This window comes from Aythya ferina, assembly GCF_964211825.1.
Source record: "Aythya ferina genome assembly, chromosome: 1".
Classification (NCBI taxonomy): Eukaryota; Metazoa; Chordata; class Aves; order Anseriformes; family Anatidae; genus Aythya; species Aythya ferina.
Genome location: NC_140296.1, coordinates 2,091,416 through 2,107,862, shown reverse-complemented (window position 1 = coordinate 2,107,862; position 16,447 = coordinate 2,091,416). Strand labels below are relative to the sequence as shown.

At 48.2% G+C, this 16,447-nt stretch overlaps 2 protein-coding genes across 4 annotated transcripts in view; both read right to left on the bottom strand.

Moving 5' to 3' along the window:
• Positions 1-356: 356 nt before the first annotated feature.
• RPS3 (ribosomal protein S3) lies at positions 357-5,195 on the bottom strand. The gene is made up of 7 exons (XM_084494769.1): positions 5,101-5,195; positions 4,577-4,707; positions 4,166-4,259; positions 3,190-3,284; positions 2,305-2,492; positions 1,007-1,203; positions 357-425 (listed from the first exon to the last, which is right to left on the bottom strand). Exons 1-6 carry the CDS (start codon positions 5,128-5,130, stop codon positions 1,010-1,012), a joined length of 732 nt encoding a protein of 243 aa, XP_084350895.1. The 5' UTR covers positions 5,131-5,195; the 3' UTR covers positions 357-425; positions 1,007-1,009.
• A 7,346-nt stretch (positions 5,196-12,541) lies between these two features.
• FCHSD2 (FCH and double SH3 domains 2) overlaps positions 12,542-16,447 on the bottom strand; it is a 137,684-nt gene continuing 133,778 nt past the window's right edge. For all 3 annotated transcript variants that reach the window (XM_084494711.1, XM_084494709.1, XM_084494710.1), the window contains one exon: positions 12,542-14,912. In XM_084494711.1, the coding sequence (XP_084350837.1) occupies positions 14,829-14,912 (84 nt within the window). In that variant the 3' untranslated portion in view covers positions 12,542-14,828. The remainder of the gene's footprint in view (positions 14,913-16,447) is intronic.

The following is a 16,447-nucleotide window of genomic DNA, read 5'->3' as shown; positions in this document are numbered from 1 at the left end:
AAAAAGCATTTAGTAAAAAATAAAATACTTTAGCTGAAGCCTAAAAGATCACAACGGCTTTGGACATCACTAAAAAGCTCCCCCTTCTGGAAACCTTGGAGAAAGACTGGTATGTAATTAAAGATTTGCCACGACTCCAGGTTTTGGAGATAATTGTGACACCCTAAGCACCAGACTGCTGCTCCATCTCTATCTAGAAATCAGCATTTCATCCCCTCTCTAGATCAGGATCGAGTAAGTTCACTCCAGAAGGTAACACAGGCTAGAAGAAACGCGAAGGATTTCCTTCCACACCAGAGATGGGAGCGGGGCTCTCTCTGAATGCACCTGGCAAAAAGAAGCACCCCCACAAACGCTGTCTTTTGTGATTTTATTAAGAGATGTTTTCAGGACAGCCAAGCTTCTGCTTGCAGATGCTGCAAAACCTGTAAGAAAAAAAAAGAACAAGATACTGAGTGAGATGGTAGCAGAGCATTTTCCATTTCCATTCTCCTACCCAAAATATTTATTTAGAGACAGGAGTTCAAGCCTGGATCATTTTCTTACGGAATTTGCCTACGAATCATGTTCATGGGGTCAGCTGCGTGCTGGTAGGTGGGCTAAGGGGTGTGAAAACACCTCAAGCACAGAGCCCTTCTCAGACAAATGCCTCGAGGTCACTCAAATCCCAGCCCGAGGTCCCAGATCTCATGCTGTAGAACACAGCACGAGGCAGGGCACTCGGACGTTCCCTTTCAGACTCGTCATCGTATCCTCACTGAAGGGCAAGCCCCGGTGCTTCGCAGCGTGTCACTAAACCACCTCAGTTTTGGGGACAGCCACCCCCAAAACAGCCACCCCGGCTGATAATTGCCCCCAGAATAGGGTGAAGCTGTCTGAAGGAGGAGAACAGCTCCCTCCTGGTTTTCTTTTCCACGTTTCAGCAACCTGACAGCTCTCCCGGTGCCACAAAACCTCTCCCACAGTACCCTCACCCCGTTAAGTCCCGCTGCTCGCAGGCTCTTACCCCTCAGGCAGTGGGAACTGGCTGAGGCATGGCCGGCTGTTCTGGCTTGCCACCTTTCTGCTCTGAAATGGGAGTGGTGGGCAAGATCTCTTCTTTGGGTTCCACGATGCTGACGTGATCTGGCAGAGGCTTTTTGGGGCCAATCTTTCCGCTTGGGTCCCAAGGCAACATAATCTTTACTTTGATTCCCAATACACCTGCAAAAGAAGGGTAAAAAAGCGCTCATTCACGAGGTACCAAGTGCACAGTCAGCAGTGAAAGGCCCCAAGGCTATAAAATAACCTCCCTGCATCAAAAAATGTTCCCTATCAAGAAATAGATGGCAGCTAATCAAGACAAAAGGGGTAGAGCTTCAAAATCTAGTTACTGTAGATCTAAATCAGAGTATTTCTTTATGAATTTTGCTAACTGCAACTCAGGATTTACGTCATGCTAACCCTGATGTGAAACACTTTTTCCTTGGGGTAACAGCTCAGTTTCCCAGCCAACTGCCTTGTTTGTTGGTTTTTTTTTTCTATCCCTTCTCAGACAAATGCCTCAAAATCATCCAATGCGCAGGACGTCCTGCTCAACGTGGCCTTGGCACGGCACCACAGAACGTGGCACCGAGAGGGCTGCGCTGATGCAAGGACGTCACCGTCTGACTCGTCATCGGATCGTCACCGAAGGGAAGGCAGAGAGGGACCTCGTGCTGCCATTCCTACATGGGATGCTCTGCAATTAAGTAACCCGAAGCTAATTAAGATGCAGAAGTCACTTTTACCCAGGGGAAGGACTGGGGTGAGCAGGCTCGGCTGGTTTAGCTGGGAAGACCTGAAACAGCACAGCTATGGGGGGAAAAACTGTCAGTGGGTGGTGTTGGATTTTCTGTGGGGCTTGTAAGCACCAGTGTTCTGCCTGACTTCCCCTGGGAGCAAGAATCCAACTGCAAACAGCCTTTGAACAGTCAGGAAGTGCTTCTCTATGTTTAAGGTGTTTTGCTACCAGCCTCAGAAGCCATAAGACACAAATCAGTGCCTGGAAAATCACATTATCAGCTGGAAACGTTCAATCCCCACTGGTAGCAAAGGCAGAAGACTCAGGGAGACTACAACAAGTCCCGTTGTCTGCTAAAGGATGCTTCTCCATCTCCCATGAGATGCAATTCCCAGGGGCAGCACAACAGAAACACTCTGCAAGATTAGAGGGGCGTGAGAGCTGAGGAAAACCTCCCACCTGCAGGCACGGAACGCCTGCAGCTGAGATCTCCTGGCTCCAAAACACTTGGAAACAAAAAAAGAGCAGGGAAAGCCGCTCACCCTGCCGGAGAAGGACGTGACGCACGGCTGTGTCGACGTAGTAATTCACGGGGTCCCCGCTGTGGATCATCAAACCGTCCACAAACTTCATGGACTTGGCACGCTGACCTCTGAGTTTGCCCGACACCACCACCTCGCAGCCCTTGGCGCCGCTCTCCATGATGAAGCGGAGGACACCGTAGCAGGCTCTGAAGGCAGAAAGCAGAACAAATTTGGGGTCAGTTGAGGGCACCTCAGCCAAATCTGCACTCCCCGGTGCCATTTTACACCAGCTTCAGTGCCAGGCCTCGGGAAGTTGTGAGCAGAGTGACAAGCGGACGTTCTGAGCGGCTCCGTAGCTGAAGGTGGACAATTTTTCATAGCAGGAGCCAGCCCCTGTGTCCCTTTCTCAGACAAATGCCTCAAAATCGATCAATGAGGATGGGATGCTCCTGCTGAAGAGCCACCCGCAGCACCACAGAACGTGACACCGCAGGGGCACCACTCTGCAGGAGCCACCCGCTTCTGACTCGTTATCGTATCATCACCGAAGGGATCTGAGGAGCAGGGCCGCTGTCACCTCAACCACAGTTCAGCCAGAAGGCCTCAAGTTGTGATTTGAACCATTTATTCACAAATAAATGCAAGCTTTATCCACACCAGTCACCCAACTTTTAATCCGATCTGCTGTGGGCTTCAACATTTACTTTTGAAATAGCGATTACTACAAAAAGTAACAGTGTACTACACAAAAAGCTGCACACAGCAGGGATTAAAACTCCAAACTGCCCTCTCCAAGCACAGCATTACCAGGTTAAATTTTCAAGCTGAAAATTTAAGGGGTTCTAAGGGGTTCTTTGGAAATGGTGCCTGAAATCTGCACTGCCTCGCATTTGCTGTACTCACCGACGCACCGCTAAGCCTCCCAGAAGCTTGTACCGCAGGGACTCTGCCTGAGCGATGGCGCACAGACCTCTCGTGGCCACCTTCTCGGCATAGAGCTACAAAAAACAACAACAAAGTGGTCAGTAAACTCAGCACTGGCTTCATTTCCAGGTGTTTTTCAGTTAAAATAAAGCAGGAGCTTCGTACTGCTCAACGTCCCATCCCCATTAAAACACGTCTGCTGATACTTCAGGAAGAGACACTCAAAAATCACACGGACAATATTCACGGAGCCAACAACTCCTGATGTGCTCTGTGAAGGTCGCTGTCATTAAGTTTAAACATTTGATGAAGATCAGCAGCAGCCTTCACTGTATAATGTGATCCAGCAGCAGTGGCTGAGCAGGAATAAACACGAGCAGCACCCTAGACCACAAAATAACACCCCCCAGCCTCCCCCAGAACTTTTTAGAGGAAAGTACGAGCGAGGACACCAGATTTCAACCATTTAAAAGACAGCAGGAAATTACTGTTGTGTCACTTCACTATCTCAGAGCTCATTCTGTAACAAAGCTCTAAGGGCAGAAGCATTATGAATTTATTAATTAGGAATGGTAACATACAAATAAAAATTAATCTGCTAGACTCATTTCTCACCTCAATGGTGGTACAGCAACATCCTCTACAAAACAACCACAGAAATGGTTTGGGTTGGAAGGGACCTTAAAGACCACCTAGTTCCAAACCCTACTATGGGTTTTTAGAGAGATGTGCTTCTCAGATATTGGGAAAGCAGCGAAAAACAGCCCAACTGACAGCTCTCAAAGTACCACTAAGAGCCAACCACCTCCTCTTTCAGGGCAACAGCATTTTGTGAGAACAGCTAAAACACGCCCCAAGATAATCTCCCAGCAAACTTTCAGCTGAAACCACCCGAACAGAGCACGCAGCTAAGTGAACAGCCCACTTACTACTGGTTTAACTGAGGCAGTTTTACCTCAACGCTTCCCTCAGGAAAGCCAAACCTCTTCTGCACGACAGCTGTCAGCTCCCGGATGCGGCGCCCCTTCTCACCCAGGACATTCTGGGTCCTGTAATTAAAAAAAAAGAAAAAAAAGAAAAAACACAAAACAGTGAAGTATAACTGAGAAAGTATACTCATGTCAGAGACAGACACCATCCCAAAGAGCTTCCAGAGAGCATCTAACCTCAACCAGCCTCGACTAATAGGGGTTGTAACGTCCTCACCCTCGACTAGCAGGGGCTGTAATGCTGCTGTATCACTGAATATCACTTCAGGATTTCTTTCCCAAGTGTCCTTCCCTAATGATATCATCGTTTAAAGGTTCTGCAGCACCTCTTACAGCCTGGCACAGCCTCCACGACCCAACAGCAGCGTCCCGGTTACCTGGTTGCGAGTATGATGATCTCGGTCCTGGTTGGAGTGACCCGGACTTCTACCCCGGAGTAGCCATCTTCAGCCAGTTCGCGAGTCAGGAACTCGTTCAGCTCAGCTTTGAAGATGCCATCAGCGACAAACTACAAAACGAAGGGGCCAAGTCAACCTCTGGCCAAGCACTCAGCCTCAAGTCAGGGTTTCCTGTTTAAACCTAGGCCAAATTCACCCCCGAGCCGGCCTGCAGCCTGGCAGCTCCTCTCCTCACGCAGAAATAAGGAGAAAAATAAAACCTTCCGCCTTGAAAACCCCAGGCCCGGCTCCCCTCCCTCCTCTCAGCACCCCGCCAGCCTCCCGCCGCCATCTTCCCCACGGGGCCTCCGCGCCTCATCCGCCTCCATCCGCCTCCATCCGCCGCCATCCTCCCCCATCCGCCGCCATCCCCCGCCGCCGACGAAAGCCGAGACCTCCCTCATCGCGGCCCCGCCGATATGGAGGCGCCCCGAGGCCGCGGCGACGCGGGAGGCCGCCCTCACCTTGCGCTTCTTGGAGATCTGCACCGCCATCTTGCGCCGCGCCGCCCGGCGGAAAGGAGGGAGCGGGCACTCCTGGGCGGGCTATATCGCCTTCCGCCGCTTCCCATTGGCCCGCTGCGATCACGTGGGGGGCTACCGGGGGAACGGGGATGACGGGAAATGTAGTTTTTTCCCGGCGCCGCCATGTTGGCGAGGCTTAACCCGCCCTCTTTCAAGGCGTTTTTTTGCCTTCCCAAGCGGCTGCGAGCGCCCTCAGTCGGTGTTAAGATGGCTGGAAAGCCGGTGTGAAAGGGCCTGGGCGCTGACAGGATAATTCACCTCGATATGCAGCTTTCAGGGTGGTTACAGAGGCCGTCCCCTCATGGCTGCCGTCCCCGTCGCCATGAGGGGAGCGGCGCTGAGGGGAGGGCGCCAGCCCCGCTCTGACTGCGTTTTGCTTCAGTGTTTTTTTTTCACCTTTCTTCCAATTTTTAGTCAGTCACAAGTGAAGGAAACGCCCCTGAGGAAAACCATGTGAAATGCACACATGAGCTCTCTGTTATTTGCCGGGAAACATCAGGAGTCTTGGCAGCTCGAGAGTGTCAAACTCTTATCCCTTATTTTAAGTAAAATTTAACAATAGCTGTTAATTATTTACAGTTACCTATAACTATACGTTATGGTCAACTGTAAACTTCGAGCTATTGTAGGTCTTGGCTGCTGCGTTTGTGCAGCATCTCGAGGGTGGGCTGTGGTCCCTCTACCTCACTCAAGGCAAATTAAATAAATATGACAAATGGAGTTGCAGGACAAGTCTTTTTTTATACCTCTTTTGACATATTGTCACTTCTTTTGTCCTCTTTTGACATGTCATTGCCCCTGCAGTCTGGGCACTGGGTTACGTGAATACCAACAGGATGGGATTTCTTGCTTAAAACTTCCGCAGTGGCCAAAGATGGAGAAATCGGTCATTTTGTCAAAAATGTTACCATTTTAGGGGGTTGCAGGCTTTTGGATGTGCAGTGTAAATGAGAAAACATAATAATGGGGAGAACTAATAAACGAAAATATCCACAAACATGCAGGTAAATACAGACTGCTTGGGAGGAGTGAGAAAATGGAAGTCCTGCCTTGCAAACCTCCAAGGACGGAGCCAGAAGATTTGGGGATAATGGTGAAAAACGGGATAATAGTGAAAAAAAAGGTAGAAATAAGCTGCTGGGCTTTCCGTAAGGCTTCTTTTGGATAGCTTCACTAGAGGTTTGACAAAAAGTGAGCAGCCAGGGGTGAGGGCAGGGGCACTGCACGGCTCTGGTTGTACAGAGAGGGCCTTGTGTGGATACTGCAGGGCTTCTGTGCCAAAAATATATATCAAGAAAGGATGAAAAAATGGGATATCATCATTTCGTGGCTCCGTAAATAAGTCTGTGGTCCACCTGCGTTGTGCCAGCTGGATCTCCATCTCGGAGGGGTAGAGGAAAGGGGTGTTGAGAGGCCTGGGAGCACCTCTGTGTGCAGTAAAGATAAAAAAAAACGTGGTTAAAATCCAGCAAAACTCACAGATTTCACGATCACGGTCCTCCCACAGCAAGCAGATGAAGGCAGTGGGAGGTGGATGCTTGCTGCGAGCAGATTTGTTGTGTTTTCAGGTTTCCCTGGGCTTTTGGCTATGGACAGAAATGCTGAGCTGGGTTTCTTCTCAGCCAGCATGGGGAGAGACTCTTTGGGAGGGAGAGTGGTGACAGGACGAGGGGTAATGGCTTTAAATTAAAATAAAATGGTCCGTCCTGCAGCCACCTCCTGCACTGCCCGTTTTCAGCCTGCTCAGAACCACCCATGGGGACCAGAGAGAAAAAAAAAAAAAAAAAAAAAAAAAAAAAAAAAAAAGAAGGAAAAAAAAAATAAAAGAAGCCTGTTTTGCCACTAGATGTCAGTGGAGACAGTTTCCAGGGTGGGGAAAGCTTCGTGTGTTGTGCTCAATGAGGAGTTCCTCTTGCCCAAAATTCAGAGCCAAACTCCATCCATCTCCTCCTGATTTCCCCCTGTAGGGACTGAGGCTGGAGCCAGGTCAAACAGGGATCGAACTGGGAGCACTGGGAACCCGGGGCTTGGACTGGGCTGGTGTAACGTGGACAGAAACACCTGCTTAGGCGTGCTGTCAGCTCCTGCTGCTCCTTTCCGTCTGCATCCCTGTAGACAGACAAAGCCAGCTCGTGGTTTAGAGGAGGTAAGAAAAGAAGAGGAATTTAGAGGAGGTGAGAAAAGAAGTGAAATTTAGAGGAGGTGAGAATCACCTTACGAGAGACTTCAGCCACTAGGTTGGGACGTGCCTCCAACATCCCTTATCCAGCGGGATGGATCATGGGGCTGACCAGAGGTACGAGAGGGAGAAGTCCCCTCTCTGAAGAAGTCATTCCTTTCTTTTTCCATCCCATGCAGAGGCACTACTGCATTTTCCCTGGCAGAAAAACGTTTTTTATGACCTCTTCTCCTGCCCCCCTCACCCTGCCTTGTGCCTTCCTCCCTCCTCCCGGACCCATCCTTTGTAGGGCGGCCAGGAGCCGAGGACGTCTCTGTGCAGGGATCTGAGCCTAAATCCCTAATAACCTGGCTCTCAAATCAGTTTTTAGGACCCTCCTAACCTAAACCAAACCCACTGCTTGCAGGTTTCCACCTTGGGACCACCTTCCTTCAGGAAATACCTGCCTGAGGTCTTTCTTTTAGGCCGGGTTCGCCGAGCCGATGCATTTCTGCATCCCATAAAGAGAAGGGGAAGGCACGGCGTGAGCCAAAAGCCTGGCCCTGACGTGCGTCGCCTTTTCCATGCCCTATTAAGGAGAAAATATGTGTTGTGTCAGCATTTCGGGGGCAGCATGGCCCAGAGGAGAGCTCTTGGGGGGGGGGGGGGTGTCAGGCAGCGAGGGAATGTCCCCTCTCCCCCCAGACGTGGCCTGGCTGAGCCAGCGGGGCTCCGAGCCTCGGTTGGGAAGGTTTCAGTCCCACAAATAGCAGCGTGGGATTCCTCCTTCGGCTCCCTCTGGCCCCAGCCACAGCCAGGAGGTTGCTTTGCTCGGCTGAGGAGCCAGGACTGCCCCTAAAACCCGAGTTTTTAGTTTTTTTAGGTTTTTGCTGCTTGGGTTTTTGGGGTGCAGAGGGAGCAGGGAAAGAGCTGGCTGCCCTTGAGGGCATTTCCCTGCTGCTGCTCAGAGCTCAGGGGATTCACACCCCCCTTGGATGCCACATCGGTGGCACCAGCATCCCCGACGGGGGCCCCTTTTTGGCGAGCTGGGGGTGAGCAGCAGGTCTCCTCGCGGCGGGGAAGCCATCCCGGAGCAGGTTGGGGATTTGGGAGCTGTCCTGCCTCCCCCCCTTGCTCCTTTCATCGCCCAGACAGCGACATGGTTTATGGCAGCCCCGGGCCATTGAGCGGGCTCAATGAAGCCGCTCGTCCCCTGCTTTGGCTCCCCAGGAACCTGGCTCCCGTTCAGAGCAGCCAGGAGGGGCTGGCAGCGGCCTCGCAGCGAAGGGACCGGGGTAAACGGTGACTTTTCCCAGCTCGTAGGCACGTGGGATTTTCGGGGGAGGCCCCGGTGGCAAAAGGCAGCATTGGGGGAGAACGAACTGCTAGGAAAAACCCACGATTCCTCCTCCTGCTGCTGCTTTCCCATGATAAAATCATGTCCCCGTCACAGGGAGATGCTGCAGGAGCAGGAGGAAATCTGATTGCTGCTCCCGGAGCGAGCCCTCACCTTCCCGAGAGGAAAAAGGAGCCAGCCCAAGGTCAGTGCTGCATTAAACCTGCCTCCCACCGCCTTTTTTACACAACCTGGAGGCCTGGAAGAGAAAAACCATCCCACTCACCCGCCCCACAGCCAGCAATTTCATCGGGCACACCGCAGGGCTCATGAATTTCCCCCCCCAAAAAAGGTGGAAAAGTGGAAAACAAAACCCGGGACAGGGATGGGCAAAAGGAGTTGGGGTTCTGCTTCCCAGGAGAAGGAGTGCTAAGGGACAGGGGGAAAAAACACAGCCCGAAAACCTCCACCTGCCTGCTCTTCTCGTCTCCTGCAGCATTTTAGCTCTTCTCTCTGCTCGGCAGTGAGGTGATTTGCAGCAGGCACGCAGCCACCTCCCAGGGGACAGCGCCGTGTAGGAGCTGAAACCCGTTCTGCTGCGGGGTGATGAAGATTTAGGGTTATTTCCGCGAGGCTGGGGGTTTGGAGGCTGTAGGATTGGCTTTGCTTGGGGAAGGAGGGAGGAGGGGTGTGCATCCCAGCCCTAATGGCCCCTGCATGAGGACAACCCATGCACTAATGGGGCAAAAATGCTCCCCGAGCTCCAGCCGCCAGCTGAGTCTCGGGACCCGAGCCTGTTCTGAGCAAATTCACCCCATTTTCAGGCTGCCGGCTCGCTGAGAACCCCCTCCAGCAGCAAGAACCAGCACCAGAACGGCCGGGAGTCCACGCACAAGGTGATTTTCTAGGACATTAACCAGAGCCCTCGGCAGCCAGCTCGCAGGGGACCCATGAGGAGCACACAGACACCTGACCGGAATGCAAAAGCGGAGCCAAAGATGCAACACCTTTTATTTTTTTTCCCGATCTTTCAGAAATAGCTCTAAATAGTGAGCTCAAAGCAGCGGTAGCAATTGCGAGGGGCTATTTGCTTTTGAAAATGAGCAGTTTTGGCAAAAATATCAGATGACTGCCATCCAGGAAGGGCTTATTTTGGGGACTGCAGCTACTCACGGTGCTAAATAAACCATTCGGGCTGCGATGCGACACACCTGCTTGGCAGGGTCTAATAAATAAATGAAGCGTGTTTACCGAGCCGGCCTTTCTGGAGGAATAACACCTCCTCGCATCCTTGATTTATCTCCAGCCAGGACGATTCAGGGAGAGCAGGAGCTGCAAAGCCAACGGCAAGCAAAACCCAACCAGCACGAGCCGTTCCCAAAACGAGGGCTGGGTTAAAGGAGATCACAGCGGCCACGATCCCCTCTTTGTCCCTCCTCTGCCCTTGCTGCTCCTTTTTGAGGAGCTGCACTCATTTCTGTCACCTCTTTTTGGAGGAAAATGATGGTTTTGTGCTCAATCCACAGCAATGGAAGTGAAGGAAGGGCGCACAAACAGGTAAAGGCACACCTCGCTTCTCAGAAACCAGGATATTCTTATCCATATGGCATTATTATTAAAAAAAAAAAAAAAAAAAACTTGTAACCATACTTTTAAATTATCAGCCTCTCATATCTCCTCGTGCAAGCACATTCCATGAATTAATCTGAGGTTGTGGCTGTTTTCGGTCTCCGCCCGACAGCCTTGCACCCAAACGTGGTGCCTGCGGTGCCCTCCTGCTGTCCGGCAGGAAGGAGGCCCCACTCCTGGAGAAATTAATTAATCAGTGCAGTAATTTGCCTCTGTGACACGGAGGTGAAGCTGGATTTGGCCCAGTCTGCAGGATTCAGCCGGGCAAAACAGCTGCGCTACGGGGTTTGGAGAAGCTGCTGCCGTCAGCACTCCCCGCGCAACTGATCCTGGAAATTCATTTGTCTTTTAACAAACAACGGGAAAAAGGAGAAGCAATTACAGCAGAAGCACACCTCACAGCAATTGTTCTCGGATTTGCATTGTAAAAGAAAAACCTAAACCAAACCCAGGAGCCAAAATGAGCACCCAAGAGGGGACAGAGCCTCCTCCACCCCTGGGTTAGGACAGCGCCCACAGCCCAGCACGATTTTGCCCCAAATGATGCATTTAGGTGCCGGGAGCAGTGGGAGAACCCACTTGTTGTCACGCTGCTCTGACAGCTCCACTCCTCAAAAGCCATTTCCAACCCGTTTCCAGTGCACAAAGCAGGCAGGCTCCTCAGGAGTGTCAGAATATTGTTTTTTGGGGACATTTCTCCTGGCACACTCTGCAGCCTCCATCCTCGATCCTGCCACGGCAGTGGGCAGCCGACCGCCTGCTGAAGGCCACGAAGCTTCCCAGGAGACCCCGGGCAGCTGAAGCAGCAGCCTGGGATGCACAGAAAATGACAGAAAGCCTCCGACGCTTCCTTTCCGAAAGCTTTCTGGCTGATCTGAAAGCTCTTCTTTTCGGGGAGAGGCTCAGAGGGATGCTGCAGACCGAATCGCTCGATTCTCAGACGAGAATCTCATCAGCTTGCAATTAAAGCAGCCTCACGTACCCGGACCTGCAACCCGGCGATGGCTGCATCCAAGAAATGGCTTTAATAATTTACTCTCTTCACTCTGCCAGTCCTGATTTTATCTCCCGGAGGGCCTGCCGTGTGTGATACGAACAAAACCATGGTCTGCTACAGCCCAAACCCAACCCAAGACATATTTTAAGGGCTGAGCTTTCCCCTGGGACACGGCACAGCAAAGCAGAGCCTGGCTCCTGCTTCCCTGGCTGCTGGTGGTTTTTTTTTTTTGGCTGGGGCAGGGCCAGGTGGGTGCAAAACCATCATCTCCCCCTTGTCAGTGAGTTTTCATTCATTCTTTCTGTCACTTTCTCTCAAAAATTTCCATCTTTGCACTGGCCAAGCTCCACGTGCTCTTTCCCTAAATCCCCCACACCAAATACGAAGCCACACATAACCTCTGCTTTGTACCAGGCTCCCTTTTGGCCTCAAAATGAGAGCTGTTAAAGCCACAGCTGTCTCCTTCTCGCAGGCAAAGCGCTTTGGAAAGCGCTTCAGGGTGAGGAGATCTTCATGGAAAAATCGGTGGTGGATTTGGGGATTAGCATCGTTTATAAGCTGTGCTGATAACGAACAGAGGTGTGTGAAGCAGCAAAAGGAGAGATGCAACAAGCGAGGCGCTGAACAAAAGGACAAAGCAGTCGGGACAATCATTTTTGGAGGAGCACCGCGAATGGATCTAAAAAACAGGAGAAGATTTCTCAAAGGAGGAGACCTCGCACAGGACTTGGCCGAAAAGCACTCACCTTCGAGGAAGGAAAAGGAGCAAAGCAAGGCACCGGGCTGCTGAGCTGGGAAGAAAATAACAGGGAAAGGCAGAGCACGAAGGGAGCCTTGCTTCGTGGTGCAGGGGCAACGCACAATTAGGCAAATCGAGCCCATTAAAGGACAATCGGGATGAAGAGGTATTATCAATCACCTTCCCCCTCTTTCTTTATGCAATTATCCTAACGGGGCCGTTAAGCAATTATTTCGATAGCTGGGGCTTTGTTGCCGGCTCTGCATTTGGGGAAGGATTTTGTTCCTCATATAAATACCACCTCCAAGCGATATTTTAAGCTTGTGTGTGTTTTTCTGAGCAGGAGTTTCACATTTCTGCATAAAAGAATAATAAACCATAAAAACGATGCCCCCAAACCTCTATATTTTTGTCCCCAAAGGCCAGGCTCTCTCTCAGCCACAGATCTTCCCCCGGTGGAAATCTTCCACGGATTTTTCGCCCCAAACGTCGCCGGGTCTGGTATCAGGGCAACAAAAGGGCTTTAGTTCCACTTTTTTTTATTATTCAACTTTTTATACATAATAAATACAAACTTTTTACAGCCAATATAAAGAAAGCATTTGCACCCATGCTTTCAGTGTACTGACGCTGTACATGATGATACGTCGAATACATGCCCTGTATGAAGAAATCATAGTTAAAAAGGAGGCATATTTGTACAACTTTTCTTTTTTTTTCTTTTTTTTTTTCCTTTTTTTTTTTAAATAAAATTAGCAGCTCTTACAGAAAATATTTTAAAATACAACTAAAGAGACTTTAAATAACACTTTCTGAATTTTGAAAGTCCAGGTATGAAGGACACAGAAAAACTGGCCAAAGAAATTGAACGTGAACGTTATGGCAAAACTTGCTTTTCTTCTGCGTTGTGAAGCTTTCAAAATTTTTGCAAACAGTTAAATCTTTTTAAAAACTTTTTTTTTTTTTTTTTTTTAAACTTAAGAACAAGTTTGATAAACACATAAAAAGACCTCGAACAGATCAACAGGACAAGAGGTGCAAAAGAATGAAAAATATGGAAAAGACTTCATTGGACAGTCACTGATTTCATAACTGATCAATGATTTTTTTTTTTTTTCTTCAAACAGCCCCACTCTTGGTTAAAGATCCCACTGGGAAAGGAGATTGGCAAATGCGAATGTCTCAGAGACCCAGCTTGGGTTGGGATTTACAAGTATGTGCAAAGTTTATGACAAAATCTGGTTAGATGATTTTTGTAAATGCAGCCTCAAAAAATAGCCCTTGTTAGTAAACTAACGGTAGACGATTTACTGGCTTAGAAAAAAAAAAAAAATGAACACAGAAGAGCGCGTTCACTCGAGCCCATACAACAGCTCAAAAAAAGCAACCTTGTGATGCCTCTCAGCTTTGATCCGACGGATATTGCTATTCTGAGAGCAATTTAGGAATCACATATGAAGAGAAACCTGCTTTCACCTGGTTTTCCCCTTTCCTCTTCGTGTTACAGCTTTGAAAACCCTCTTCCTTTTCCATCCCACCACCAACAAAAAGCCTCCTTCCCAGAGATCTCTGATTTAAGCCTAGCTTTGAGATTTTTTTTTTGAGATTTTTTTACTCTCTATTTGTTGCCTAAGAGGAATTTGTGACCATGCTCTGTTGTGCTCTTGGCCACTAAGGCAGTCTGAAGGCTTGGAATAAACCAGAGTTTTTCCTGGCTCTGGCTTCAGGTGGGAGAACACTACAGGACCATCCAATGCACGAACTAAATAATGCATGTAAATACTCTAAATGTAACGTCTAACTCTAGCCAGATCTTTTGATGACAAAGATACACTGCTAACGTTGGATAATAAAGTACACGGCAATAACTGGGGTAAGAGTGACCCAAAAACTTTAAAAAAAAAAAAAAAGAAAAGAAAACCAAAATTAAAAAAAAAAAAAAAAAAGAAGAAAGAAAAAAGAAAACCCCCAAAAACTGCTAAGAAAAAAAAAAAAAAAAAAAAAGAAAGAAGCTCAATTTCCAGATCTAGACAAAATCTCACTTACTTTCCTACCGGTTGGTTTATGCTATGGAACAAGATGTTGCTACTAATTCAGCACCTCCATATTAGATACTCTATTACTAAATGTACTGCATAAATATTAATACAAAGAACATTTAGTTCTGTTTAACTGTTAATTATTGAAGAGGTGTGCATTAACGTAATTAACGCCATATGATCTGCCTCACTTTTCCTTATCTATAAGATTATTTTCCTGTTTCTTCCTTCCTCAAGGGGAGTAAAGAGGAGCCAGCCTCTCCTTATACTTATTTTTTTTTCAGTTCCCTTTCTCGTTCCGCAAGATCTGATTAATAGCTAATCAGACAAGTAATGCTACTTGGAGAATTGACAATCTTTTCACACATTCCTATGGCAACAGTAATATACTGTACTAATGCACGTGGTAGAAGTATGCTATGACTAAGTTGCATGAACGAGGCTCTTTCCTCGGCCTCCGTATAAAAATTGACCATCTTCAGCCAAGAGAGAAACCTGCTCCAAGGCAATCCTCTGCTCGCTGCTTGGCCCGGCTTGGTTTGTGCTAAGAGAGGAAGAATGATGTCTAGAAACCAAAACCCAAAAAAAAAAAAAAAGGCACGAAATAGTCATGACCGTGGGAAGGAATCCAGCATGTCACCGTCACAGAAAATCCTCCCTATCCCTTGCTCTATTCAACGTCTTCATCATGCAAAGGTGCCTAAAAACGAGATCGACCAAATGCGGCGTTTGGCCTTGATTGTAGCACTACTGCTCGACCAGTCCGCTCGTTACACCAGAGTAATTTCCACGTCCTCTATCTTCTCTGTTGGCCGGCGATGATGCTGCGTAGGGGGCGGTGGGGCTGCTCGCACCTGAAACAGCCAGAAAATGCCAGTAAATATCCCCAAACTCAACCTTGGGCTTTAACAGGGTTTAAAGGGCGTTTAAAGTCCACGCAGGGTTTTTGTCACGTTTTCAGAACACACCAGAATGACTTGCTGTGAAAAACATGAATTGTAGAGTATGAAACAGCTGAGCAGCCCTGGTTGGTACTGTCAGCAATACCCTAAAAAACTTCACAATATTTTAAAAACATGCATATTTAAAATGCAATACTACGAGAAATCCCTTTAATTAAGACATGGCACTGTTGTAGTATCTTGAAAAGGCACTCAGCTGCAAGAAACAAATTAAGTAAATACAAATCTACAAAATGAAAGAGTTGAATCAGTCATTTCACCAGAGAATATGATAACTTGCAACTTCTCTGTTCAGTACTTAAATGTTTAATAAAGCAGCGCTGTATCTTTCATCTGTATTTCACTAAGGCTAACTCACTGACTGCTGGAATATTTGAATGCATTTTTGAATATTCATTCAAAAAATACTTCTGCAAACTCATTCATTAAAAATGTTAGGAAAATACAAATATTAGATCTTAATGTGATTTGTTGCCGGACTTTGAAATCCTCAAAATGTGATTCAAAGTTAACCCTAGCGGATGAACTTTGCAAGATTGAAGTGATGAAATTTTTCCTTTCCTTTCCTAGCAGGAGCTCTGTCTAAGCAGCAAAGGCATCACAAAAGGTACAGGATATCACTGTTAAGAAAATTTTTAATTCAAAATTCTCAAATCAAGCAGTTTGGAAAAAAAATTAGCCCTAAATGCAATAGAGCTCCAAGGATTGCGTATTACATCAAACTGCCGGCGAGCAGATTTGTCTGCCAGCGCGTTGTGTGGCTGGGAACACAACCTCTGGAAAAAAAAACACAAAACACTTGTACAAATCATACGATTAAACTGTTCTGGCATTTATTCACCACCTCTTTATTGGTTCTGCTCAGTGGGTATTACGTGTGGCAACAGCAGAAGTAATCTCCCAAAGCCTCGCAAGGTGGTGTAGGTTTATTGACTAACATCTACATTATAGACGTAACAATTTCCTCCCAGCTTACATTTCACAATTCATGTGCCTCACAAAGAGACACGAAGCTATTCCAGCTACCAAGGCAGATGCAGAAGGGCAGGCTGGATACAAAGGGGCCAGATAAAATTCAAGGTCATTTTTAAGCCCAGTCAGGGACTTATTGTTTAAACAAGCGCAGCTTTGTTTTGTTCCAGTACCCACTTATCTCCAATAGCTCTCGTGTCCCACAGCTTTCTGACACATCTGTGGGATTATCAAAGGGGAGTGAGCAGACTTTTCCTCGCACCATTCTCCCGAGATGCTCTATTATTATACGGAGTAATTGGATTTGCAGGGCACTGAGAGCCAAACCATCAGGTGTTGTATCACAGGCCACAGGAATTCCACTGCTCCGAATGCCCCTGTGCGGGTTTTAGCTGGGCTAGCGACACGACCCAGCTTTAAAACCTGGTAACATCAACAAAAAAAAACAGCATTTG

Excerpts from the sequence above, each read along its gene's own strand:
- RPS3 (XM_084494769.1), bottom strand. The coding sequence starts at position 5,130 with ATGGCGGTGCAGATCTCCAAGAAGCGCAAG. Across the intron at positions 4,260-4,576 it reads ATCATCATACTCGCAACCAG|GACCCAGAATGTCCTGGGTG; the intron begins GTAACCGGGACG and ends TTTTAATTACAG. Across the intron at positions 2,493-3,189 it reads GGAGGCTTAGCGGTGCGTCG|AGCCTGCTACGGTGTCCTCC; the intron begins GTGAGTACAGCA and ends TTCTGCCTTCAG.